Below are 25,849 nucleotides of genomic sequence, written 5' to 3' on the forward strand. Positions count from 1 at the left end.
ACCGTAACAAGGCATCGCAATCTCTTCGCAGTTATCTAACCGACAATACTGACTATAAATATCCAAGGAATACTCCGCTGAATTAGCGGGGTATACTTCTATTCGTTAGGGGCGAATTTTATAGCCGTGAAGATGACCATGATTTTAAGCGCTAGCCAGCTTGCGAAGAGGTACTGAAGAATTGTGTCTTCAATTGGGGGGTAAATCATGGAGTATATAAACTTAAAGGCGATATTGCAACAAAGTACCATTAATGGCATGCAGTAGGTACGGTCTTGGAACGAATTGTGGATCATTCCAGTGTAAGTAGCGAACCAACATACACACATGTCGACGCCTGCTACAGTAGACCGTCCATGAGGGAGTACAGTTATTCAACAGAACTTGGTTGGCATTTTTTACGCTGAATAATGAAGTGACATCATGGCTGGAAGGGACCTAAGGCCTAGATACGATGACTGACTTATTTCTTGAGAGGATTCTAGGAAAACATGGGGTCATCTATTCTGGACTGAACTATGGTGTTACCAGATGCCTGGTTACAGCATCGCCGCTTTTTCTTTTGTGGGGCTGAACTAACGCAGCATCCGGTGGGGAACAGTCCGCACGGCTTAGGCAGACCTACCCATAATCTGCATGGTGGATACGTATATGACTGGAAAGACATGGATACAACGGTAGGATGCTCTTCAGTGTTACACTATCTGTTGTGTTATTGCGACGTGTACACGACCGTCCATAGTGTTTGCCATCATATTTGTACATTCAGACGTTTTGCAACCACCAATAGCCGTCCATTTCATTTGGTTCATCCCGTGGAATGCGCCGGCTCTGCGGAATCTGCAGCTCCGGAAGATCCCTTGCTTCTGATAAATTCTGCAGATTTACTTTCTGTCTCAGGTAACACCTGTGGCACGTTGATGTAACCTACTTTACCATCACAAAAGAAATCGCTAATATCTCTCATAAAAGTACCCAGTGTCAGGGCTTGAGTTAGTGAAACTGCGGCGATAAAAATATAAGAATAAAAGAGTTCTGCGTTGCTGAATATCTATTTGTTCTTGAAAAACTTTTCTCAATCCCTCCGGCCCTATATTCCTTGTTCAACCATCCGTTAGAGCCATCTGCTTGCATAACTGAGCATTGATACAGCGAAAAGCCTAGGTCGCATTGCACCTCGACTTCACCTTTTCAGGGAGTAGCTGCCTAGAAACTTCACAGTGCACTCGATTATCGTCAACATGAGCTTATTGCATCCACTTTTAGTGCAGCTGATTGCTTTGGCACTTCCCTTCAGTGTCTGTGTTATCCGACACACCCTTTGCAGTGTCCTGATTACCTGTACCCGAAAGGGTTCCCTATCCCGGTACTTTGGTTTTGCTACCCTGATATTTCTGTCTGTTGTGCAAGACACTTGCGCAGTATTACTTTCGTTATATCGCCCACTAAGGGCGGTTTTGGGTGCGGAATGCTTCCTACAGACCTTGCAAGCATTCAACCTCGTGATCCTCCTCGAGCTTGATGCAGCAGACCTTGAAAGGGAGGGTCTCTTCCACCCTCATGCGAGGCTGAGCAAGATAATTTGGAGCGGAATGTATCTACTCCACAATTATCGAGGTGTTCGGACGAAGTGGCAGGTGAAGAACACACCTGATTTTCCGCCCTATGTGAAACACGCCATGTGGCTAAGCCCAAATCAATTCTGCATGAGGCAGAGTATTATTGCAGCATGGCAGCTCTTTTCTCTAGCCCTTGCAGTCCGGTTTGTGCAGAGCATTGTACCCGAATCGACGACTTGTGGTGAAGCCCCACCCTTAACTAAGGAGTTCATACGAGCCTGGCGAGGCTTCTTGCCTCTTTTATGGATTGTCATCTGTCGCTCAATTATGGATATCGCTTTCCGGCTGAACAGCATTGCCTCCATCATCATAGGCCTAAGTACTCCAGTCGACTGGCCGCCGCTCTTCAATAGCACACTGGATGCTTGGACCCTGCGCCGGTTCTGGGGCCTCTATTGGCACCAGTGGTTGCGATGGCCTTTTACTGCCATGGCGACATTCTTGGTGAGGAAGCTCTTGAGAATTTCAAAGCCAGGGCCGGTATACAGATACATCCATGTACTATGTGTCTTCAGTCTGTCAGGTATCTTACATCTCATCAATGACGTCCTCCAGGGAGTTCCATGGCGTGAATCAGGCGCTCTGCTATTTTTCTGCAGTTTCACATTGGGATTTATGATTGAGGACGGTATACAGGAGCTGTGGCATCAAATCACAGGAAAATATGCAAAAACACAGTCATATAGGGGTGATAATGAAGGGAGGTCAAAAGACACTGCCTCAACCGTCACTCCTCTGTGGAAGAGATTGGTTGGATTTTTGTGGGTATGGGTCTGGATGAGCATCATGACGCCGGTGTACATGCGGCCAGTCTTTCAGGCGGTATGCTGCCATGGTGCTGGATCCCACGGACTCCGCATGATTCGATACCTGAATCCTGGAATTGGGGTAGTGTGTCTGGCGACAGGAACACTGCTTATTTGGCGTCACATTGGTATAAACATCTGACAAGAGCACCTGTCTTGCTTGCTGAGTTTGTAGAGGAGGACTAAAAAGCACCGATATTCCTCTGATTCCCAACCGGTTATGAGCCCGGGAGCAACCTCTTGTCTTGAATAACGCAGAATCCTTGAGAACAAGTATCCAAAGCCTCTGTAATTGTTAGCCACCATTTCTAGGTGAAGCCCCACAGCAATGGATCTCCCATTTAGCTCGTCAATCTCATCATCCGATAGGGTCACTGTAATTGAGCCACTTTCTGGAAATGCATCATGCCCTCGACTTGTTCAGAGCCGGATCTCAATGAGATTTGCTCACCTGTCCTTATAGCGGATGTGATTTCCACACACCTGAGCCGGCTCACCTAAACACCTTGTCTGTTGAGAATACCCGGAGATCGTTGGTACCCTCAGAGATGGAGATCTGTCCGTTGCGAGTATCCGGTGAAGTGGTTGTGGAACTGAAGGTTGCCCTAGAGGACCTTGATTATGAGGGTCCTCTGAGAGCTACTGGTTGCAGGCAGGTTGAGCAAGTATGGTGGGCAAAGAACCTGTGAAATTAACCTGATCCGAATGCAGCCAGGAACTGCCAACACATCTGATTAATTGAGGATGATACACACATTACTTGCAGTAACATTAGGGGTTACTAAAACGTGATCTGAAAGCTTCTTCAGACCGGTTGTGTAGGCCTTTCTGGTCCCTTCACTCAGTGTCTTCTTGGTATTTGGTCCATTCACCAGCATGAGCAGCACGAAACAGAAAACTGAACACCTACGCTACCAAGAAGAATGGAAACCCTCACAAAACTCTTCCATTCCTCTGATGTCGCTGCTTGTTGTCCTGTGCCCCTGATCCTTTGTGTCTTTCACTAAGACGAATGGCGAGGATAACAGCGCTACTGGCGTACAATCAAGAACAGATTGGAAAGAGACACAAGGTTTTGAAGCAAGCCAAAGCCATCAGCGTCACTCAGTGAAACATGCTAATACTCTAACCTTAAAGGAACTGTTACTGACAACCCTGAAATGGTCCTGAGTAACCCGTTAGCCGACATTCTGTGCATGGTTACAACGATAGTGGGGGAGGGGGTTGGGGAAGGACGAAGGAGCACCGATATTTAGTCTGAATGTATACTGCGCATGCGCTACGGGTCTTTCGGTCTCCCTGACCTCGCTCTTCTCTATCACCAAGGGCCTGAATCGCGACAACGGGCTACTCCGCAATGAGGAGGCACAATCAGGATGGCGGGCTCCTATGAAATTACGAGCCCAAATGATCTGGGAGCAAGAAATGGAGCAGTGTATTACACTGTGTGACGAGATTATTTGCCACTGTTAGTTACTAGATTGTTTAAACTGAATTATTCCGCGGTGGTGAGTTAACTCGTGAACAGGGCTACAGTATCTCTTTATAACTGAACCTGCATCACAATGGAGTATACAATAATGTTAACTGCCAAAGTGGTACTGTTTAGAGAATGTAGCTGCCTATCACTGTTACTCATACGGAGTGTGAGGTTCAGTTCATAGCCCTAATTGACCTTACAGAACACCATACAGCTGGACGGCATAAGGACAGGTTATCATTATATGTAGGCTCTAAGTAGTTACTGCTCCAGTATGAACCTGTAAACACCACTATGCTGATAAGGTGTTCCCTCTACAGGCACTCAATAACGCACGATTGACTAAGCCACCTAGTTCAACGGCGCAGAAGCTGATCCAAGAGTGCGACATTTAGTATGGAAGACACTGGAAAATTCATCCGGAAACAGTATAGGTCACATTCAAATAAGGTTACCAAAGATCTACCCACAAACCATTTCACTTTTTATAGGCGTCAAAATCTGGATATTCCGGGAAGATTAAATATACTCTAAAAGTGGCTTGCTGGCAATGCAACTCAACACTCCGGTCCTGGATTATACCAGGTTTATGAGGTAATAGTTACACAACTTTAGCTATCCGTGTTTGATGAGCATCTTAGGTTTTGGTCCATCGTTCTTATTGTCAAGTCATGCTGAAGCAATACGAAGTCCACGGGTAACCCTGGTTAACTGTCGGATATAAGGTTGTCTGCAACGGACAGGCATCTTTGATTGTGTTATCGAATTTTCTCCACAAGGGAGTCGCCAAGAGCCGACATATAGTAGATGTAATATCTAAGTTACTTCAGGTTGCCTGATAGCAATGATATCAGTAACAAAAATGCAAACGCAGCTTCAGCCCATCTTGGGAAGACCGTTCCCTCCCTCCTGGGTGGTGCCCAGCTGGGACATGAGCGAGTGGGTGCGGGAATGAAGTCCAAGACAGTAGCTCCCCAGAATCCTCAGCGCTCTCTTCGCGGGTGTGACTCCAGCGTACGGAAGCAAATAACGCAACACTAGAAATCAATTACTTTTAAAGCTTTTTAAATTTTAAAAACTACTAGTTATTTCTAACTATTTATATTTTTATCTATAAAATTTTAAAGCAATTTAGCCTAGTATTTCTAAAGTTATAAAGAAACCTTAGTTTCCCAGAGTTTATTTTATTAAACTATGTATGCTAAGCTGTTTGGCATGGGTAAGCTAGTCTTTATTGTGAATCTAGCTATTTAAAGTTACTATCTAGTAAACTGGTCCTCGGCATGCCCTTATACGGGCGGTCGTTTGTCGGCACCGATAGACTGGGCAAGCCGTTCACCGGTGTCGGGAATGGATTCTAGGAAACAAAGGTCTGGGACTACAAGGATCTGCCGCAATCTAGTGCCAAAGAATATGTGCTCGCCCGTGCAATTACAAACTATAGCTATAATCCTAGTGCCTAGACGTTGGTTAGCTATGACACCCCGCAATCCACCGAGCAAAAGGTTCACTATGTCGCTTCACGGGGTCTGGGAGGGGTGATATAGTGGGAGAGTAGCGGCGATAAATCCGGTAACAGCAGCCTTATCGCTACAGTACGGTCCCCTCGGACCCTAGAAACTAGATTGCTAACAACCGCGCAGGCAGCGAAGGCGCTTAGATAAACGGGGTGTCTAGAGTAAAGTGCAAATATCTTGAAGTACCCGATTTCTCAGTATAAGAATCTAAGAGATGGGATGATATGAATAAGCACCCATAACGCAGTTACTATATTCTAAATATCGCCTGCTGCGTTTACTTATCGCAGATAGTATTTCGTCAATGGGATTATGTAGTAGCAACAGGCGCTAGTACATGGCATTATCGCTTCACAGCGGGTAGGATAATTCGTAGCTAAGATTTAGGCGACATAAGATAGGACGAAAGGGAATATATATATATACCCGATATTGATATCTACCGGCGCCGTAGCACATAGCAATGGATATCCGACAACGAGCCTGGCTACGTAAGACCCTTGTCAGATTCTTTCTTAGATTAGCATTAATATTGTTCAACTTAAAGTCGATACGATCTGCAGGATTGGTTCTAGCAAAAGAACAAGAACAAAACAGCAATTATAAACAACCGGTTGGAACGCTGACCATTCCGGGACTGCATCGACCGCTCGCTTTGTTCTTTAGTATTCCTCTCTGCAGGGCTAAGAGCTACTAGACCACGCTAAACCCCTTTCGGATGTTATATGACCTTAGTAGGACTTAAAAGAATATATGGTAAACACCGATCTGTAAGCTTTTAATATATAATATTTTTTTATATGTTCTTGAACTGCTACCTAATTAAGCATTATCTAGTTTATAACTAGTTAAAATATCTGCTTTATCTTAGTAATCTTTTTATTTAAATAAAAATAAGAGATTTAGTAATAAAAAGGCTAGGTGACCAGCAGCTGACTGCTAGCGACATACCTCGGTATAACTAGTCCCTACTCAAGAGACGCATGTTTCCTTCCCCATTAACCCCTGAGCCACGATCCGACTGCTCAAAGCCTGCAAACTCTCTGCACCCACAATATGAGTCAGTGCCAGGTCAGCGCCGAATTCTCTCCTTATCCAGTGTCTGAGCTCGACTGCTACCAATGAATCCAGGCCGTATTCCGACAGACTCCGGCTGGGTGTCACATCCTCGCGATCAATCATCGTGATGGATGACACCTTGTTGCACAAAGCTTCGAGTCTACCTTCTTCTCCCGAAGGTGTACTTCTGTCAACGTCTTGGCCAGAGCCGGCAACTTTAGCTGCGTTGCGGCGTCGAGCAGGATACAGATAGTGCCACCTGTTTTCCCAACCCTGGGATGCAACCGAGTCTTCGCGAACAAAAAGGAAAGCCCTGCTGTCCTTGTTTAGACCCGACGAGCGACCGATGATAGCCCCCTTGACCGCGGCAAGGACCTGTGCGATCGATAGCTTGAATGAAACGTTCTCTTCCATCAGCCTGGCGCGTAAGCCCTCCCGTTCCTTAACATATCCGATATCGTCTATCACGGGTAGACTGATCGAAACACTGTGTAAGTGTTGGCGGGCGCGATATTGCGCGAATGCATCGAGGAAAGTTGAACTCCCACCGTATATGCTTTGGCCGACGTTGCCAACGATACCGATTCCCGAAGAGAGGGCGACGAAGAAATCCAGACCAGGAAGCAGTTCATGAATGTGCCATGCGGCGTCTATTTTCGGACCGCTGATCTTCCGCCAGTCCTCAAATGTTGCATTCACGAACAGAGAATCGCGCAGGTATAGTGAGCCATGGATCACACCTCGAACAGGGGGCAGGTCTTTGACAGCGTGGAGCGCAGTCGAGAGGCTCACTCGCGACACAACATCGCATGCAATGGCGCGTACTTGAATTCCACACTGGGGTCTACTGTATTGTTGTATCAGCCTTTTCACATCGCGGCTGGAATCACCAGATCGACCAAGTAGGACTATGTTGGCCGCCCCATTATCTAGCAACATGGGCACAAGGGATCTTCCAATACCCCCCGTACCGCCAGTGATGAGATATGTTGCGTCTGCCTGCAGCGGCTTCTCCTTTTGCTGCAATGGCGATTGGCGTTCCGCCTTGACTCTCTCGTCCGGTCCGAGGATGGCAACAATCTTGCCGATGTTGTGGCCACTTTGGAGTCGTCGTAGTCCGGACTGTATATCTGAGATCGGAATCGGTGTTACCGGTTGGATGGGCCAAATGGCCTTGGCCTCGAGCATATCCACGATTTCGTCCAAGCACGAGTGGAGGACTTCTGGCCTCTGATGAAAATACTGTGTAAGATCTACAGCCGCGAACGTCACATTGCAAGAGAACTTCCCCATGCTAAGGTGACTGTTTTCGAGGATGTCTTTCTTCCCAATCTCCACGAATCGACCGAAGTCGGTAACCATGGACCTAGACCGTGATGTCAGAACCTTTTATATCGAGGCCTATACAGCATACGTACCAGGTCTCTTGCAATAATTGGCCGCTAAGACAGTTGACAACGACATCCACACCCTTTCCGCCGGTCTGCTTCAGGACTCGGTGACGAAACTCAAGAGTCCGACTGCTCGAGATGTGAGATTCGGGAATCTCGAACGTCTCGTGCAAAAATTGTCTCTTCTCCGCAGATCCAGCAGTTACAAATACATCAGCTCCCCTGGTCTGAGCAAGGAGAATGCATGCTTGGCCAACTGCACCAGAAGCGGCATGAATCAGCACACTCTCGCCTTGCCTGATGCGCGCAACGTGGTCCAGGCAGACGAGGGCAGTCACATACGCAGCTACCAATCCAGCCGCGTCCGCAGTAGAGATGCTCTGTGGCACTTTGCGCGCGAATTGGCCAGGAGTACGAACGTATGTCCCTAATGCCCCCTCCAGCACCATAAAGAAAACACGGTCACCAGCCTGCAGGTGTGACACATTTGCACCAACTTGCATCACGGTTCCAGTCCCTTCACGCCCCGGCGGAGACCATGGAATTCTGCCAAGTAAGGCGAGGACGTCTCTGAAGTTGATTCCCACGGCAGACACTTGGATCAGTATTTCGTCGTCGCATAGAGCGGTGCGGCTTAAACTGTGTCGTTCAAAGTAAATCGAATCCAGATCGCCTGGCGTCTCGATGGACAGACGGAGGACATTCTCGGGGCCATGACTCTGCCATATAGGCTGTTCCTTGCAAATAGAGATACCGGATTCAAGAGCAAAAGTCTCCCTTGCTTCCTGGAGCTTGCGGAGGCGCGGAACATGGAGCATGTCATTGTGCCATACAAACTCTTGCTCGCGGAATGCTGCAGGCGCCTTGTCTCGCACAAGTGCAAGGGCGAGGTGCGCAACCGCCGAGGCCCCTCTTATAGAATCAAGAGGAATACCGTCAACTTGTAGGAACTTCCTCGCGCTCTCTTCCAGACGAAGAGTCCGAAGAATGCCCTTGATGCGGGCGTACTCTGGACATCTATTTTCTGGCGAGACCCATAGCAGTCCCTTTGAACTCAACAAAACGCTCTTCAGCTTATTGAATTCGTCTTCGGACGATATCGTGCTGAGAACGCTGCGCTGGGGGTTGTCCAATAAGATGGAATAGCTACCCTGGACATCATCCAGTTCCGCTAGGGGTTTGACACGTGGTATAGGAAGATGCGGGATTTCACTCATAGCCCGTGCCACCGATTCGGCCAACTTTATCTCTGAAGGATCGGTCAGAGAACCGTAGATGGTGACCTCATCGAGCGCATCGGACAGAAAATCGGTATGCTCCTCCACCATCGAGGTCCAGAAGAGGCTATCCTCACCACTCTCAACTGCCCCTTCCACTCCGGAGAATCCAGCTGAGACAAGCAGTCGGTTCCAGTGCTCCCGAGACATCAACGGTCCTCCCCTCGATTGCCGGAACTCATCTGAGACCGACCACCAGTCTGGGAGCAGCGCGAAAGGCAGAACGGTGGGATCGTTATTGTCCGTATGTTCCACGATACCTAGCTTCCCCGTTCCGGGTTTCAGCAAAGCGCGAACATGCTGCACTGTCGCTTTGAGGTCTGGAGTCGCATGAAGCACATTAACGGCAATGACAAGGTCATATGAGCCAACTTTGAAGCCTTGTTCCGCTGGATGATGACGAATGTCAAGTTTCTGATATGTTAGCTGGGGCCATCTAGACAGCTTCCTCCGCGCATTCTCAAAGAACCCCGTCGAAATGTCCGTATAATGATAGCTAGAAAAGTTTGGCACGCTGTCATTGTCGGTAGCCTCGCCTCCTGACAGCGCTTCCAGTATTGGTAGGGTCGCAGAGCCGGTGCCTGCGCCGACTTCCAAGATCCTTAGCTCTGGGTTGATTTCGCCTAAACCACTGACATATGCGGCCAACGCCTTGTTACACGTATGCAAGGTAATACTGTCCTCGTAGCTTCGAGTAAGCAGCCCGTCCTTCATCATGAGTTCCAAGGGCTGCACCTGCCCACGCAAGATCTGGGGGATTTGTTCACCCACAGCACGGAGAAGCTCGCCGACAGCGCTGCATTTAGAAACCTCTTCAATCAACTGAGGGGTAACCTGGGGAATCACGGCGTCTGCCACCAGCTCCTTGGCCCAGTGTAAGAACTTCTGATGGTGGAAGGGAATGATCGCGCGATTGACATCAGTTGTGGTCTTCAGCGCGCACGCCAGGAAATGCAGGCTCACATTAGCCAATTGGTGGCGCATGTGCCGTCCTGAAGCAACCAGGTTGTTGTCTGCGAAATGCCTTGCTAGCATCTTACCGTCGGCAAAACCGATATGCGGCACTAACGTGTCGTAGAACCCCTCTGGTAGTTCTTCTCTGCTGAGGTTCACGATATTGTTGAGTTGCGTGATGCGTTGCAATGTCATGTCAAGTTCAAGGTAGGGAACTCTACCTGACTGCGTAATTACGAAGACGACAAAATTAATGCGCGAAGTGCCGGATTTCCTGTCTCGTTCCAGCCTGCGTGTCACAGTAATGAATCTGTGTTCAGCAGTCACCGGAATCGTCGAGAGCTGAAGCCGAGAGCTGCACACCGGTACATAAACTGGCCGAATGCCACCATTGTTGTCATCCCGCCCGATAGCAATTCCGGCGGAGTGCAACATGCTATCCAGTGTGACCAACTCGAGGAAGGTGTGTGACCCTTGGAATGAGTCTTCATCAGTTCGTGGCGGCTGTGTCTCATGAACAGCAATGCCCGGCGCCGCCCATAGTGCGATCATGTTCCGGAATCTGGGCCCGAAAGATATGCCTGATTCCTGTAGTATCTTATATTCCCGCTCGGCGTCCGTGGCGGTAGGTTGAGCCATGGACAATACCTCCTCAGCCATAGTTCTTTCCGGGCCACCTCCGGCGGCGAAGTCCACAGCTTCAGATCCGATGCGGCCATGGGCGTGCACAGTCCAGCCAGCTGATTCGGTCCATGTCATGACCTCAAAAACCCAGATAGTCGAGGAGAACGCTCCCATTCCTGTCTCAGCTGGTCGTAATTTGGTGATCATGTCCACCCTTCCAGCATTGTCAACCCTGAGGCTTCGCTTGATGTGAAGCTCTCGCAGTGACACGCTTGATACCTCGGACGTTGTCTTCGGTATAGCCTTGAAGGCCTCCACGGCTTGACGCACAAACCCCACAAAAGGGAAGATGGCATCACCAGCCACTTCGTGGTCACGGATCCACGGCATTTCGTCAAGTGTGAACACCTGGCGGAATATGTGATCGTTGCCTTCAGACGGTATCTTCCATCCTAGAAGAGGGTTGTAGTGATGGCCCGGATGCTTCTCTTGGACTGACCTTGGATACTCGTGGATGTAGCGCGTCTCTTTGCTCCACTCGTAGGATGGAAGGTCCGTCAGAACACGAGCATCCTTCGATGTCGTGTTATTCACAGCAGCGAGATTTAAGCTGCTGCCCATCGTGAACATGCGCCCAGCGAGACCCAGGAGTGTCTCCGTGTTTTTATAATCACGCAGAAGCGTCGGAAGATACGCCGCCTGAATTTCAATATTTGATTGTAGAATTTGGTTAATTGGGCCTTTGAGCGCCGCATGCGGTCCTAGTTCGATGATGGCAGCGACGGTTCTTTTGTCGGATCCCAACTGTGATAGAATATTCTGCATTGCCTGCGAAAATTTGACTGGTCTCACCCTATAATAACGTGTAATGAAGATCATTAGTAAATTGATGCGCCGCTTTATCTGCGGGATAACACTCACAGGTTTTCAGTCCAATATGATGCACTTTGTATAACATCAGCACTCTCCGTGCAGCCGGTGACGGATGAGAAGAAGCTTGCTCGGTCAGTCGTGATGATGCCATTGGATTTGCTCCGTGTACGCTCAGCGGCGCAGTATGGCTCTATCGCAGCTTGGTATGATGCCGTGGCCGGCTCCATATGGTGGGAATGATACGCCACGTCCAGCTTCAATTTGCGGTTGAAAATCCCCTGGACGTCTGCGATCTGAGCAATCCGGTTGACAGCGGCGATATCTCCTGATATCGTCACACTACTTGGGCTATTGATGGCAGCAATACTGGCCCGCCCGACGCGCGCTGTCGATTCCACAAGCCTTGTGGCTGTTTCGACATCTGTTCCTAATGCAACCATGCCCCCGAGGCCAGACCTATTCTTCCTGCGACACTCCATTGTGGGATTTCCCTCGGAAGAAAGCTATTGCCATTGCCGTCTTAAAGGAGAGAGCCCCCGCAGCGTAGCCGGCGGCGATTTCGCCGGAACTGTGGCCAACGGCAATGGCTGGCGAAATCCCCCAACTGCGCAGCAGTAGCACTAACCCTAATTGAATAGCGGTGCAAGCAGGCTGGCTGATCTCAGCCTCGTTTATGCGCGATTTCTCTCCATCGCATTGGAATAGCTCTTTTGTTAATGACCATGTGGCGCCAAACTCTTGCAGGTAGCGTTCTGCGCGGAGTATCGCCATAGCGAACGGCTTATACTGGTCAAGCTCGGCTGCCATTCGGCTATGCTGCGCGCCTTGGCCCGTGAAAACAAATAAAGGTACGACTTCTTGCCCTGGATATGCTTTTCCGGTCCGGTTCTCGCTCCGCGTGGATAGCTGCTGTGTGAGGTCCTCCACCGAGTTGGCTACCAAAGCAATTCTGTGTGAGAAATGCGTGCGCCGTTGGTTAAGTGTAAAACTTAGGTCTGCGAGGTAACGATCGCCGGCAACAGAGGTAGGTACTTTGGTGAGATGGAGAGCAAAGGATGACAAAAGTCGGGTCAGAGATTTTTCGGATTTTGCAGACAACAAAAATAGTCGCTGATATGACTTGGATGATTGCCCGTTGGCATCAATACCGTCCTTGGTCTGAAGGGGCGGACGAGAAGGTCCATGGCTGATCTTGTTTCCGTTCCCAGGCCCGGTTATCAAGGACTTGTCTTGGAACTCCTCCAGCAGAACAGCGGCATTGCTTCCACCAAATCCGAAGTTGGTGGTGCAGACACGCCTGGGGCCTCTAGCCTGCCAAGGGAGACAAGTTTTAGCCACTCGCAGCTTCAGCGCATCAATTTCAGGGCTCATTTCTTTGAACCCGGAATTCGGAAATATCGTAGCATGTTGCAGCATGCAGATGGCTTTGACTATAGCGAGCATTCCACTGCTGCTCAGTAGGTGGCCGAGGTTGGACTTTACTGACCCAATATAGACAGGGTCTGCCCGATCCTTCGCTATGATGTTCGCAATGGCTCTGGTCTCAATGGGATCACCGACCTGAGTACCTGTGCCATGCCCTTCCACCACGGACGTGTCACCGGTCTTCAGGCCAACTTCAGTGTGAACTCGAAGAAGGAGGTCTTCCTGGGCTAGTTGTGATGGCATCGTGATTCCTCTTGTACGGCCCGAGTGGTTGCAGACAGTGTGCCGAATAACTGCTTGAATTGGATCGCCGGCCTCCAGGGCATCTTCTAGACGTTTCAGGATAAGACACCCGCCGCCCTCGCCCATTCCGAAACCGTTTCTTCTAGAGTCGTACGCATATGACTTGCCGTCGGGTGAAAGTGCACCCATCGTATCAAGGGCAATTATTGGTTTGGCGTTGATGATAAGCGTTGCCGCCCCAACAAATGCAGCGCTACACTCCGCCATGCGGAGGCTTTGACAAGCCAAATGGAGGGCGTATACACTGCTCGAACAGGCGGAATCGAGCGAGATACTGGGTCCCTCCAACCCAAAAAAGTAGGATAGGCGATTCGCGGCCATGCACCCGGCTGTGCTGAAGACCGTATATTTGGTACTTGTACTAAAAGACAGTTACGCAAAGAGCGGATTCTGGAGATCGTTATATCTTACGGCAGGTCATTGAGGAGCTCTTCTCCATATCCGCATCGCTCCAAGGAGGCAAAGACTCCCGTCTTTGTTCCATGCAGCTTGGACAGTGTAATCCCTGCGCTTTCCGCGGCTTCAAATGCGCACTCAAGCAGCATACCTAGTATCACCATGCTTGTCAGTATCGGCTTCACAATTATGAATGAACCGGGCTGGAGCAGAAGTATCAAGACGTACGATGCTGAGGATCCATAGATCTGACCTCGTCTGCATTCAGGTTGAAAAAGGGAGCATCGAAGGCATAAATATCGTCTGGAAGGAAATGAGCACCCTCTGGTGAGAAGACACCCGCTTTCTCTGAGTTCCTATGGTGATACGCCCCCTGCTCAAAGCGCTCTTTTGGAACAGGCGAAAACGCGGACTTTCCCTCCGCAAGGAATTCATAAAGGCCTTTCCGGCCTATACCCGGCGCCCTGTATGCAACGCCCACGACGGCAATTGGGGACTGTGCTGGAAGGCTCATGGCTAATGTCTTATTGTTTATTTTATTGGACGAGCGAATGGGTCTAATAGTGTCAAACGGGATGACTTGAGGCAGGGCACAACCTTTCTTGAAATTCAGTATGACTGATATAGCTGACTAAAGGGATTTTCTTTTATGTCGCGGTTCCTTTTTCCATCAATGATTCATTACTTTGATTTTTTGCGCCTAGACTCGAACTTTATCAATTTGGATTTTCGTTGGATTTCAACGACCGCTGAAACACCTTGGCAATTGGTGGATTGCAAATCGGTGGCTTGCTGGAACATCATGAACATGTCCGGGATACTACCCAAAAGTACTTCCATGTAACTGGTAGCCTGGCAACCGGAAAGGTACTACATTCAGTTACATGACAGGGTTGACTTACAGAAATTCCTCATTCTGAAAATTACAGCTTGCAGTTCAGTCCCTGATTGTACAGAGCCGTGTGTTATGCAACGCTATCTGGGTACCTAGGGTACAGTTACACAACTCTATGATAGACACATGACGTTTTCGAGAATTGAACCCGGCCAGACATTGAGCTAGTGCGTCCTCATACACGCAGTATTATAGAACGCGTCGCACATAGCAACTATGGTGTCACGAAGATTGCAATGGGCTGGGATAGTTCAGTGGTGACGTGTCGGCAACGAAGCCGAACGTCCGATATGTCACATTTATAGGAAATGTTGTACTGGCTACGTTGTTATTGGTCTCTGAAATTGAAACTGGCCCCGGTTCTGAGGACTAACAGATCTTCATTTACAGAGGAAAGTCCTTTTTTTTCCCCTGTGTACAACTAAGATGATATATCTCCGTTCAGAGAAGACCCCAAATCAGATCGAACCCATGGAAACAATCGATAGTGCGATACTTGCTCAAATCTGCCGGGATTGTCACATAAGCGTCGCCGAGGTCGAAGATGTCTATGCTTGTACACCCTTTCAAGCAGGCCTGATGGCGGACGGAGCTGACTATACCCAACGCAATATCCATTCTCTCGACTCGAGCCTCGATCTGGACCGGTTTTGTGCCTCCCTCCACCAAGTGGTTGCATCTAACCAGATCCTACGGACGCGAATCGTGGACTGCCCTTTAGGCCTGGTCCAAGTCATCGTGAAAAGCGAGGCATTCATAGATTGCCTTAGTCGGCCTTGTAACGCGGATGTTGAACAATATCTGCGACAAGATGAAATGTCGCCTATGCACCTCGGGATGCCACTTGCAAGATTTGCCATTGTCGGCAGAAAGCTAGTGACCACCATTCACCATGCCATTGCGGACTCTCATAGCCTTCTATATCTCTACGAGGATGCTTGGAAGATCTACCAGGGAGAGTCACCTCCTCCGCGGGCGCCGTTTAGAGAATTTGTTGATTACTGCAAAAGCATCGACAGTAAGAGTGCAGCGGCATTCTGGAAGTCCCAATTCAGCGAAAGTGCGCCAGGAGTATTTCCCACCGTACCTTCTGGTCACCTAATAAAGGCGTCGCAAACAGCCGCCCACACCATTTCACTCGCAAAGAAACCCCCATTGCCTCTTCTCCCCGCGTATATTGAGGCCGCGTGGGCTATGACGGCCGCCGATTACACGGGGAGCGAAAATGTTGTCTTCGGCTATGTCATGTCGGGCCGTACCGCTATCGGGGGCGCCGAGACGACCCTAGGCCCCACCATCTCCACCGTACCGATGCAGGTGCAGCTCAACGCCAGCGCCAGTATAGAGCAGCTTCTCAAATCCAGAACCCAGTTCCGGCGATCACTGTTGGCAAGCCCTTTCTTGCAATACGGGCTAGCGAACATCCGCCACACCGTGAGCGACGAGGCTCATGTAGCCTCTGGTTTTCAAACGCTGCTCGATATCCTCTCCGTGGACGAGACACAAGCCAATGCCCCTGGTCTAACACTCGAGAGAACAATTCATACATATGTACATGGCCTGACGCTTATGTGCAAGATTGCAGGGGAGGATATCCTTGTAAGGGCCGACTTCGACAGCATTGTTCTTCCTGACGCTCAAGTCCAACGAATTTTACGGCAAATGGAGCATCGCCTGAAGGCGCTGATTAGGTCCCCTCCATCGACCGAACTCAGGAATTTGTCTCCTCTGAATCTTAGTGATACCATCGAGATCTTGGATTGGAACAGCAACGTTCCCGATGCGGTAAATCAATGTGTGCACGACATCTTTACTTCGCAAGCAAGCCGAAGGCCAGATGCCGCGGCCGTGCACGCCTGGGATGGGCAAGCGACGTACCACGAACTGGACGTCATGTCAGACAATCTGGCCCACGAGCTGCTGCTTCGCAAGATCAGCCCCGAAGTGCCAATTGCATTCACTCTAGAGAGGTCTCTTTCTGCAGTGGTTGCTGTATTGGGGATCATGAAAGCCGGCGGAGCTTGCTTACCGATCGAGTTGTCCTTCCCAAGGGCTCGCAAAGATGCGATTGTTCGTGTTGTAGGAGCTCGACTGATTGTTACTTCCTCAACCCATGAAGCGGTGGAAGGGTGCGAATCCATCATCTTAGACCTCCACCGGGTCGCTCATCGTGGCGTAGACATACGCAGAAGAATAAACAGAGACCCAGCGCGAGCAGCTTACATCCTATTCACTAGTGGCAGTACTGGGGAGCCAAAAGGCGTTGTCCTGGAGCATCGCTCGCTCGCAACATCGTATACCGCGATCTGCAATCGTGTTGGTTGGTCCTCGGGGACCCGAATTTTGCAGTTTTCGTCACCAGCCTGGGATGCGTTTGCATTAGAAGTGTTGGGCCCTCTAATGGTCGGCGGATGTATCTGCATCCCTTCCAACATATCCCGCGAATCAGCACTCGGAGAGTATATCAATTCGGCGAGAGTTGACTCCGTCCTCCAGACGCCCACTGCTCTTCGAAATCTCACGCCTGACGACATGCTTCCAAGCCTTAAATCGCTATTGGTGGGTGGCGAACCGATCCCCGAGAACGCTTATAAAACCTGGGGCAGCAAGGTGCGTCTTTATAATATCTGGGCCCCATGTGAGACATCAACCATTTCTACTATTGCCGATCTTAGTCCACTATCCGTTTACCCAACCTCCATTGGGACTCCAGTGGGTGGTGCTGTGTGGATAGTCGATAGAGATGATCCTAGCAAGCTTTTGCCCATCGGTGCCGTGGGCGAGATGCTGGTTGAAGGGCCGGGTGTAGCGCGAGGATATCACAACAATCCTACCCAAACTGCGTCTTCCTTCATATCTCCGCCACCCTTCATCCCGATGCGCCCAAACGCCTCCTCTCCTAAGGTCTATCGAACTGGTGACCTAGCAAGGTATAATCCTGATGGGAGTATCGCGTTTGTCGGCCGACGAGACAATCAGATTAAGCTCCGAGGGCAGCGATTTGAGATGGAAGATGTCGAGCAGGTACTCGGGCGCCACGGCTGCACTTGCGCGGTTGCAGTAGTGAATTTCAAGTTGCCACGTCAGGAGCGCGAGGACCTCGTTGCGTTCGTGACGTTGTCTGCAGTCCCTGGCTATCATCCCTCGCCTCAAAGCACGGACGATGAGCTGCCGGCAGTTCCCCTCAACGAGGATATACGCAACCAACTGCAGACTCTTCACGACTTTACCAGAGGCCAGTTGCCTCCCTACATGGTGCCAACGGCATGGGTGGTCGTCAGGCACTTACCAAAACTGACATCCACAAAAATCGACCGGGTAAAGCTCAGACAGTGGCTACATGAAGTCGACCTTTCATCAGCTAGGGTTATCATGAGGCAGTTTGGGGATGGAAGACGCACCCATGGCTTGACGCCGCCAGCAAACCCGCCAGAGAGGGCCTTGCAACTTGCATGGTCCTCTGTACTAGGCGTGGAAGAGGACCACATCGGACGTGAAAGCTCTTTCTTGAGCCTTGGCGGCGATTCTATAACAGCAATGCAAGTTGCATCCCGGTGCCACAAACAGGGCTTCTCCATCAGAAGCACTGCGCTGTTGCGTGCTGGGACACTCGCGGAAGCTGCCAGTGAGATCAAGGAACCGACTGACGCCTCTGCCCCATCCCCATCGCCGATATCGAGAGATTTGCCCTTGCAGAAATCGAATCACGACCGTGGCTTACAAGGCCATCTCCATCCCACCAGCCTGTGTGTCCCTCGAGACAATGTGGAGGCCATTTATCCCTGCACCGCTCTACAGGAGGGCTTGCTTCTGGCTCGCATGAAGCACAACGGGGACGAGCGGGAGTACAATAACCGCTTTGCGTTCAGACTGACGACTCGATGCGGTATAAAAGTCGATATCACTAGGGTTAGCAACGCGTGGAAAGCCCTTTGTGCAGCTCATCCTATCCTTAGAACCATCTTCGTCCCGGGCCTTTCCCAGAACGGTGCCTTTCAACAAATTGTTTTGAAAGATAGCGCGCCGTCCATATCCATACACCGAGTCCAGGCAAACTGCTCTGACACTACTGAGCTGTTTAGACATCAAGAAAGATTACCTTTTGCGCACACCCAGCCGCCTCATCGCTTGTCTCTGTACGAAGGGGTCGGCAAAGCCGTCTATGCCATTCTGGAGATTAGCCACGCAATATTCGATGCAAGAACACTACGAATAATCTTGGCGAATATTGCGACGGGATACACATCATGCAGGGCCATTAAAAAGGGACGAAGCTTCTCCGACTATGTAGCCCGGGAGCAGGAACGAGAAGAGGTTGGACGCCAATACTGGAAGACGTATCTGGCCGGGGCCCAGCCTTGCATTTTGCCTCGGGATTCAGCGATGGAGGAGACGAGCTCTTCCATTAGGGGTCTAGAGGTGCCGTGCCAGAATGCTCCTGGCCTCTTGGCATTCTGTCGCAGTCAAGGGGTGACCATTGCAAACTTCATTCAAGCAGCTTGGGGTGTTGTTCTGCAACTGTATACTGGACTTTCTTCGGTCTACTTTGGATGTTCCCGATCCGATCAGGACAGACTGGATGGCGGAGAAGACATTCTGGGCCCGTTGATCACAATGATGGTTTGCAAGTTCAGTTTCGAAGACCGCTCGGTGTCAGGCGTGCATCTACTTCAAATTGCCAGAGAGGATGCCGCTCGTGCGATGGAACAACCTGGTTGCTCTTTGTCTCGATTGCATGACGATCTTGCCCTCTCAAACTCGCCGCTTTTTGACACTATCATGACCGTCGCGCATGCCTGGCCGGCAGACCTTGCACCCGGTGAAGGAGATCTCGTGATAGAGCACACCGACAGCGAAGGTACAACAGAATATTCCATCATTGTCACCGTTGGCTATTCCAAGGACAGTTTGAATATTCACCTCGCATATCAACGTGCACGCCTTTCAGACTCGTTGGTCGAGTGCATCGCTAGGACATTTGCCCAAGTCATCACAAGAATCATAGCGAGTCCGGAAGAGCCTGTACTGCAGGCACTGCAGCCCGAAATGCCGGAGTCGTGCCTGACCCTAAGCCGCGCTGACATGTCACTTCTCCAGCGCTGGAACACCCCGGCTCCACTGGCGTTCAAGGAATGTTTCCCTCAACGAGCGCGGGAGGTCGCCCGCCAGCGTCCCCTTGCCCCTGCTGTCTGCTCCTGGGACCAGAATCTTGACTACTGTCAGCTGGACCTGCTGTCTGACTATCTGGCCCACAAGATCATTGCACAGTACGGTATAGGAGCAGAAGCAGTGGTGCCGTTTGCCTGCGAAAAGGCGGCCAGCGCGATTGTGATTCTTCTTGCCATCTCAAAAACCGGCGCTGCCTTTCTTCCTCTCGATATTACCCACCCTCCTGAACGGCTTGCGACAGTTGTGGCCGATTCAGGTGCTTCGCTAATAATCGTGAACACCCCTGAACTACGTAACAAGATGGCAGCCTGGACTCGGCAGAGTATATTCCTTGCTCGACTCGACGATATAGTCGAGGAGACTTCGGTTGAACAAACCCTCAAGATTCGCAGCGACCTGAAGTCTGTGACGATTGAACCATCAAACGCAGCCTATGTGGTTTACACTTCTGGCAGCACTGGAAAACCAAAGGGAGTCTTGGTGGAGCATGGAAACCTTGCCGTTGGCGCTGAAGAGCACGCGCGGCGGATAGGAATAACGGCACGGAGCAGAGTGCTACAGCTGGCCAGTTTCGCATTCGACCTAGCCATTGGTGACGTTGTGTATGCACTGTGCTCCGGCGCTTGCTTGTGTGTGCCATCGGAAAGCGACAGGAATGGAAACATTGCTGGTGTAATCAATCGCCTGCACGCAAACTTCCTGTTCACTACACCGACCCAACTCTCTGTCCTGACACCCGAAGAAGTGCCAACATTGCGAACCGTGTCGGTGGGAGGAGAACCGGTGGGGCGGCATATCATCGAGACCTGGACGCCACATGTCCGACTGGTCATTCCGTATGGACCTGTTGAAGCGACAATAATCGTAAGCTGCAGAGACGTTACCAGCGGCGACCAGGATGGCCGAGATATCGGGCATCCATCAAGCTGCCGATTTTGGGTTGTTGATCCCGACAATCGCGACAGCTTGGTTCCAATCGGTACACCCGGCGAGCTTGTCATCGAAGGTCCGGTTGTGGCTCGTGGCTATCTTCATACTTCGGATGCTACGGGGTCTGCTTTTATAGATCCACCCGCTTGGTCCAACGCTCAGGAGTTTGCGTCGCTTAATCTTGCTTCCCGGAGATTTTACAAGACCGGCGATTTGGTGACCCAAGTCGGGGAGAAGTCCTTCCTGATTGAAGGTCGAAAAGATACTCGGGTCAAGCTTCACGGTCAGAGGGTGGAGCTGGGAGAGATTGAGTACCACTTAAGCCACCGCGTAGAGCCGGGTTGGCATTGGGCCGTGGATATCATCCAGCCTCGCGGTGGTAAAGACCCTTGTCTCGCAGCTTTCTTTGTAACCGACAAGTCAAACATTATGGAGACTCCGACCCCGGCCAGCGGGCATGAGCTGCTCGAGCCATTGGCGGAGCATGCTTCAGCAGCGAAAGAGACACTGAAGCACGTCCTCCCAGCGTATATGGTTCCGGAATATTTCATACGCATCCGAGCCCTTCCCATGCTGTCGTCCCTCAAGACAGACCGGAAGGCCTTGCGCACAATGGCCGCCGGTCTCTCCAGAGCTGAGTTGCTAGCGTACCGCGTGCGTGAGAGTGTGTCAAACATTGGACATGCCCATTCCAATCCGGCTAAAACACAAAAAGAAGTCACAGATGATCAAGCTTTCATGCAACAGGCCTGGGCTGATGTGCTCGGCATATCATCCGACGAGATCGGCTGCGGCGACAACTTCTTCGACATTGGTGGCAACTCCATCCGTGCAATCCACCTCATCGCAAGGTTACGGAAATCCGGACACAAGCTTTCAGTCGAGGAGGTGTTTCGAGCTCGTACGTTGGCGCATATGGTCTCCAAAACTTCCGTTTCTAATGCCCAGTCGGGTGATCAACCGACAAGCACTCCTCCCGCCGCATTAGACACGGAGAGTATTCCTCACCTTATGCACTTGGCTGAGAAGTTTCCATGGTTACAACGCGATAATATCGAGAGTGTAGCCCCCGCCACTGACGCCCAAGCCTGGATGCTCGATGTGAGTGAGAGGGCGGGCCGCGGATTTGATAACGGTCTGACACTGATACCTTTGCCTGGACATGCTCTGAGTCGCCCCAAGCTTCAGAGGGCGTGTCAAGAAGTCCTCCGGCAGCATCCCATCTTACGAACAGTGTTTGTCTGTTGCGAATCTCAAGTCCTACAGGTTGCCCTCCGGAAACCCCCAATCGAACAAGTCCATACGGACAAAGGACCGCCGAAGCTCAGCTCGTCGAGCATTCTTAATAGACTTCCGACCTTTTACCTGACCAGTGATAGCGGTTCTACTTCATGTCGGAGCCTTGAATTGAGAATTCATCACGCGCTTTACGATGCCATTTCACTGGGCCATCTGCTGGATGACTTGGGCGCAGCCTATAAGGGCCGGGACCTTGTGACGAGACCGACGCAGTATCACGAATGGATATCGCATATCAAGGCTAAGGAGACAACCGATACGTACATTTTCTGGAGGGAACTTCTTCGCGGGTCCATGCCAAGGTCTCTGGTGTCTCGTCGATCCAACTGGTCTGCACCCGGAAATCCAACAGATTCCAAAATCTGCTTCAAAACGCGTGTCGACGCCATTCCAGTCTCTTATGGCACTGATGCAACCGTCTTCAACGCTGCATGGTCCCTTGTTCTTTCTCAAGTCCTCGAGAAGCAAGATGTCGTGTTTGGTTACATCAGCGCAAACCGCAGCTGCGCTTTACCTGGCGTCGACCAGATTGTTGGTCCATGCATCAATATATTACCCGTGCACGCCCGCTGCAACGGGGACATAACCGCGGCATCTCTGGTGGCGGAGCTGCAACGACAGTCAACAGACTCAATCCCTCATCAGCATGTCGGGCTCTTGTCGATCCTGAAAAACTCCACGGACTGGCCGAAAGGTACATTGAATTCCCTTGTGGCCTTCCAGAACCACGAGGCTATTGATGATATTGTCAAGCTGGGTGATGTTGACTGCGCTTTATCAGCAAACGGTCGTGTTGGAAATAGCGCTGAGGTGTGCCTTGGAATTGAGCCACAGCCGGACGGCCAGGTTGGCATCACCCTTCAATATTCGTCAGTGAGCATGCCTCATGAGAAGGTGCTTTGGATGGGGGCTTATCTGGATGCCGCATTGCATGCATTCCCTACCCACTGGACAAAGACAATTGACCAACTTAGGCACCATATTGATGCCAACTGCAATTTCCCACGCCCACCCGAAAACGGCGAGCTGAAGGGTGGTGCAATACCGCATAACAACGCCGGCACTGGCAGATTCATCATCGAAGCAGCATCATGAAGGTTTGACCAAGGGTATCACGGTTGATTTCATACCCACTACTCCATCGTATGCCATAGGGTGTTTTCCGACTAGACTTAGAGTCCCAACAACGTCGATGCCTTGTAAAAATTCGCTGAGGTATAGAGTAGCTAATGCACAATCCTGCCCTTCAATCAGAATTTTAATATCTTCTTCCGTTCGCGTGGAATCGTTAGCCAAAGTTGGCAACTTTTGAGGTTTTCCGGGTGGAAGATTACTTAATCATCCCGCTCGACTTAACGTCTCAAAACTAAGCCTTTTTCGATTAAATTCCTCAACACTAAACTACTTTCAGATTTGTCCTCAACACTAGACCTATTTTGGTTTTATATTCTAATCACCTCTACTTCCTGGCATACTGTACACTGCTTCTTTCAACCGCTATGCTTTGCACATTCTGACACTGGTTTACTTATAAGGGAAGTGTAAGACTTTCGGTCATGTCCGAAAACCTTGCTATCGGTTGCCTGGCTAGGGAAGGTTGTAATAATGCGTTGTTTTAAGATCATCTTCGAGACAGAATAGAAACCGACCTATTCATCCTGTTACCCCTTTTTCTTATTTCAACTTTCGACGACCAAGGCACTTGAAATCTCTCTATCTTATAGCGCCGCCTACTTTCTCTCCCCTCTCTTAGGCTTCGGTTCTAGTGATTCTTCCGTTATTATGTCTCCCCTTAACTCTACTTCCACCCGAAAGCGCGGTCGGCCCCCCAAGTATCAGTCTGCAGAAGAGCGACAGGCCGCGAAGATAACACGACAACGAAATCAGCGACAAGCCGCCCAAGCGGCTAAACGCAACACCTTCTTTGATGAATACTACTCGGCCGGTCCATCTGCAACTGGTGAACGCCCGATCGCTCTTGTTCCTGGCATAGCGGCGTTGTCGGTGACCCATGAACTGGAAGAGTTGCTCCCGCCGTTAAGCCCCAATCCAGCTCCTCTGGAGCTCGAAGATAGCTCTATCCTAATTGACGAGCCGCCTCTAGAGCTCAACAGTCTCGAACCTGCCGCTAGTCCTACCCCTAACCTTCCCGAACAGTCCCGACCGACGCACAGTGAGCCCCTCGAGGGTGATCTATCAAATTTAGAAACCGGAAGCCCTGCCCCAGCGGCTGCCGAGGATGGCGAGGATGTTTGCACGCTGGCACGCGTGCTGGCCGACCAGCTATATCAGCATCACGGCTGTTGTCGGGAGTGCTATGAGCAGGCCTGCGCGGCGCACCAAGAGACGCATTCGGTTTATACCGGGCTGGGGGAGTATGTGGACCAGATTAATATCGCTGGCGACTTCCCGGATGTGCTGGGCTCGGCTACAATCGCGGCCCGCGAGTCCAATCTCGCCCAGCAAGTCACCAAGGCACGAAAACAACAGATCTACTGCGGCATCGATCCTCACAAGCCCGATGAATCCCCAACGCATCTCTGCGTGGCAGCCGACCATCGTCCCGATCCTTCCTTGGGCGTGACTGTTGATATCGATAGCGTGGGTGGGTTTGTCAGTAGTCTGGCGGTAGCTCGTCGGGGGATCCGATGGCATCCTACGCAGATGGCGGTGTCCGACCTCCAGTCCAGCCTGCATATAGATCCGGTTTCAGTCCAGTATTTCGACTCCACCGGGCAGGCCCACCATGTTCGCCGGCCGGTCCATCAAGTCCCGCACTATACCTTTGGTCGTCTGATTGGATTCGAAGATCTCTCTCTGTATCTGCTCTTTCCCCGACTGTACCGGGAAGATCAGCAATCCAGCCGTCTGCTAGACCAGGATTTCCAGCAATGGACGGACGAAATCCTCCTCCCAATCATCAATCGGTGTTATTCCGGCGACCTAATCCAGCACTACCCCTCTAGCTTTGACCATAGCCGGCTGAACGCAACCGCCCGGGGAGTAGAAATGCGGTCCCAGCGAGTGGATCCCATCCCCCGCGAGCAGCTCCTTGCCTACTTTCTTCCTCCCGAGGCGCTTCCTACGATCTGGGAACAGATTCTAGAGGCGACCCACCGCCCCGGATTCCACCAGTTTCAGGATCTCAAGATTCTGATCGAGGGGAAAAACCTAAAGACCTTGACTAAGGCAGACACATTAGCCGATCTCATGGCGGGCTTTCAACAACACTGGCAGAACGCTATTAATGAGGACTATCTCGCTGAGCCGTTCTTCTACGACCTTGGAAAAGAAACCTGCCCAACCACGGCGAGCGAGCGAGAGAGGCCGCCGCAATCTTTACTCTGGCGGCGTTGTTGCCTGAACGCGTATAGCCAGTGGATCCATAGCAAGCAGCCAGCGGACGCGCCCCATGCTCTGCAGCACTTCTACCCAATCAGTATGCTAGAAGACACCGGCAGCCTGACGTTAGAGACCCGGCGAACATCACCGCAGCGGCGGGCCGGTCTCTATTATAGTCAATTCTACGCTAGTGTGAAAGAGGTCTTCGCCGCCGGCAATACATATCCATTTACCAATACTGCAACGGAGACCTTGGCGCTGGATCCCCAGCTTCGCAAGACGTGGCAGACCGTTGGCGGTGGTCTTAGCCATAATCCGATCGCGCTCAACCGGGCCTATCTCACCACAAAGCAACGGTGCCATGCTGCGTTACAAGGATCGGTCCCTAAGGTCTTTGGCCTGCGCGAAGAGCACCGGGTCTCTCACGCTTTATTTTGTCAGATTCTGCACGAATTTCAGACCCGGCAACAGTCTACCACCCGATTTCTGG

The 25,849-nt window shown here is 50.9% G+C and overlaps 5 protein-coding genes across 5 annotated transcripts; 3 read left to right on the top strand and 2 right to left on the bottom strand.

Moving 5' to 3' along the window:
- Nucleotides 1–1,241: 1,241 nt before the first annotated feature.
- On the top strand, nt 1,242–2,567 carry ATEG_03573 (wax synthase family protein; the record flags this gene model as incomplete). Its single annotated transcript, XM_001212751.1, has 1 exon — nt 1,242–2,567. One exon carries the CDS (start codon nt 1,242–1,244, stop codon nt 2,565–2,567), a length of 1,326 nt encoding a protein of 441 aa, XP_001212751.1.
- Nucleotides 2,568–6,394: 3,827 nt separating this feature from the next.
- On the bottom strand, nt 6,395–11,348 carry ATEG_03574 (uncharacterized protein; the record flags this gene model as incomplete). The annotated part of the gene is made up of 2 exons (XM_001212752.1): nt 6,395–7,847; nt 7,900–11,348. The coding sequence occupies 2 exons, from the start codon at nt 11,346–11,348 to the stop codon at nt 6,395–6,397; spliced, it is 4,902 nt and encodes a 1,633-aa protein (XP_001212752.1).
- Nucleotides 11,349–12,056: 708 nt separating this feature from the next.
- Nucleotides 12,057–13,457, bottom strand: ATEG_03575 (uncharacterized protein; the record flags this gene model as incomplete). Its single annotated transcript, XM_001212753.1, has 1 exon — nt 12,057–13,457. One exon carries the CDS (start codon nt 13,455–13,457, stop codon nt 12,057–12,059), a length of 1,401 nt encoding a protein of 466 aa, XP_001212753.1.
- Nucleotides 13,458–15,435: 1,978 nt separating this feature from the next.
- ATEG_03576 (uncharacterized protein) lies at nt 15,436–23,112 on the top strand (the record flags this gene model as incomplete). The annotated part of the gene is made up of 1 exon (XM_001212754.1): nt 15,436–23,112. The coding sequence occupies one exon, from the start codon at nt 15,436–15,438 to the stop codon at nt 23,110–23,112; it is 7,677 nt and encodes a 2,558-aa protein (XP_001212754.1).
- A 687-nt stretch (nt 23,113–23,799) lies between these two features.
- ATEG_03577 (uncharacterized protein) lies at nt 23,800–25,776 on the top strand (the record flags this gene model as incomplete). The annotated part of the gene is made up of 1 exon (XM_001212755.1): nt 23,800–25,776. A coding segment is annotated over one exon (1,977 nt), but the record flags the coding sequence as incomplete, so codon positions are not given.
- Between the last annotated feature and the right edge of the window lie 73 nt (nt 25,777–25,849).

Source organism: Aspergillus terreus, genomic scaffold (assembly GCF_000149615.1).
Source record: "Aspergillus terreus NIH2624 scaffold_4 genomic scaffold, whole genome shotgun sequence".
Taxonomy (NCBI): Eukaryota; Fungi; Ascomycota; class Eurotiomycetes; order Eurotiales; family Aspergillaceae; genus Aspergillus; species Aspergillus terreus.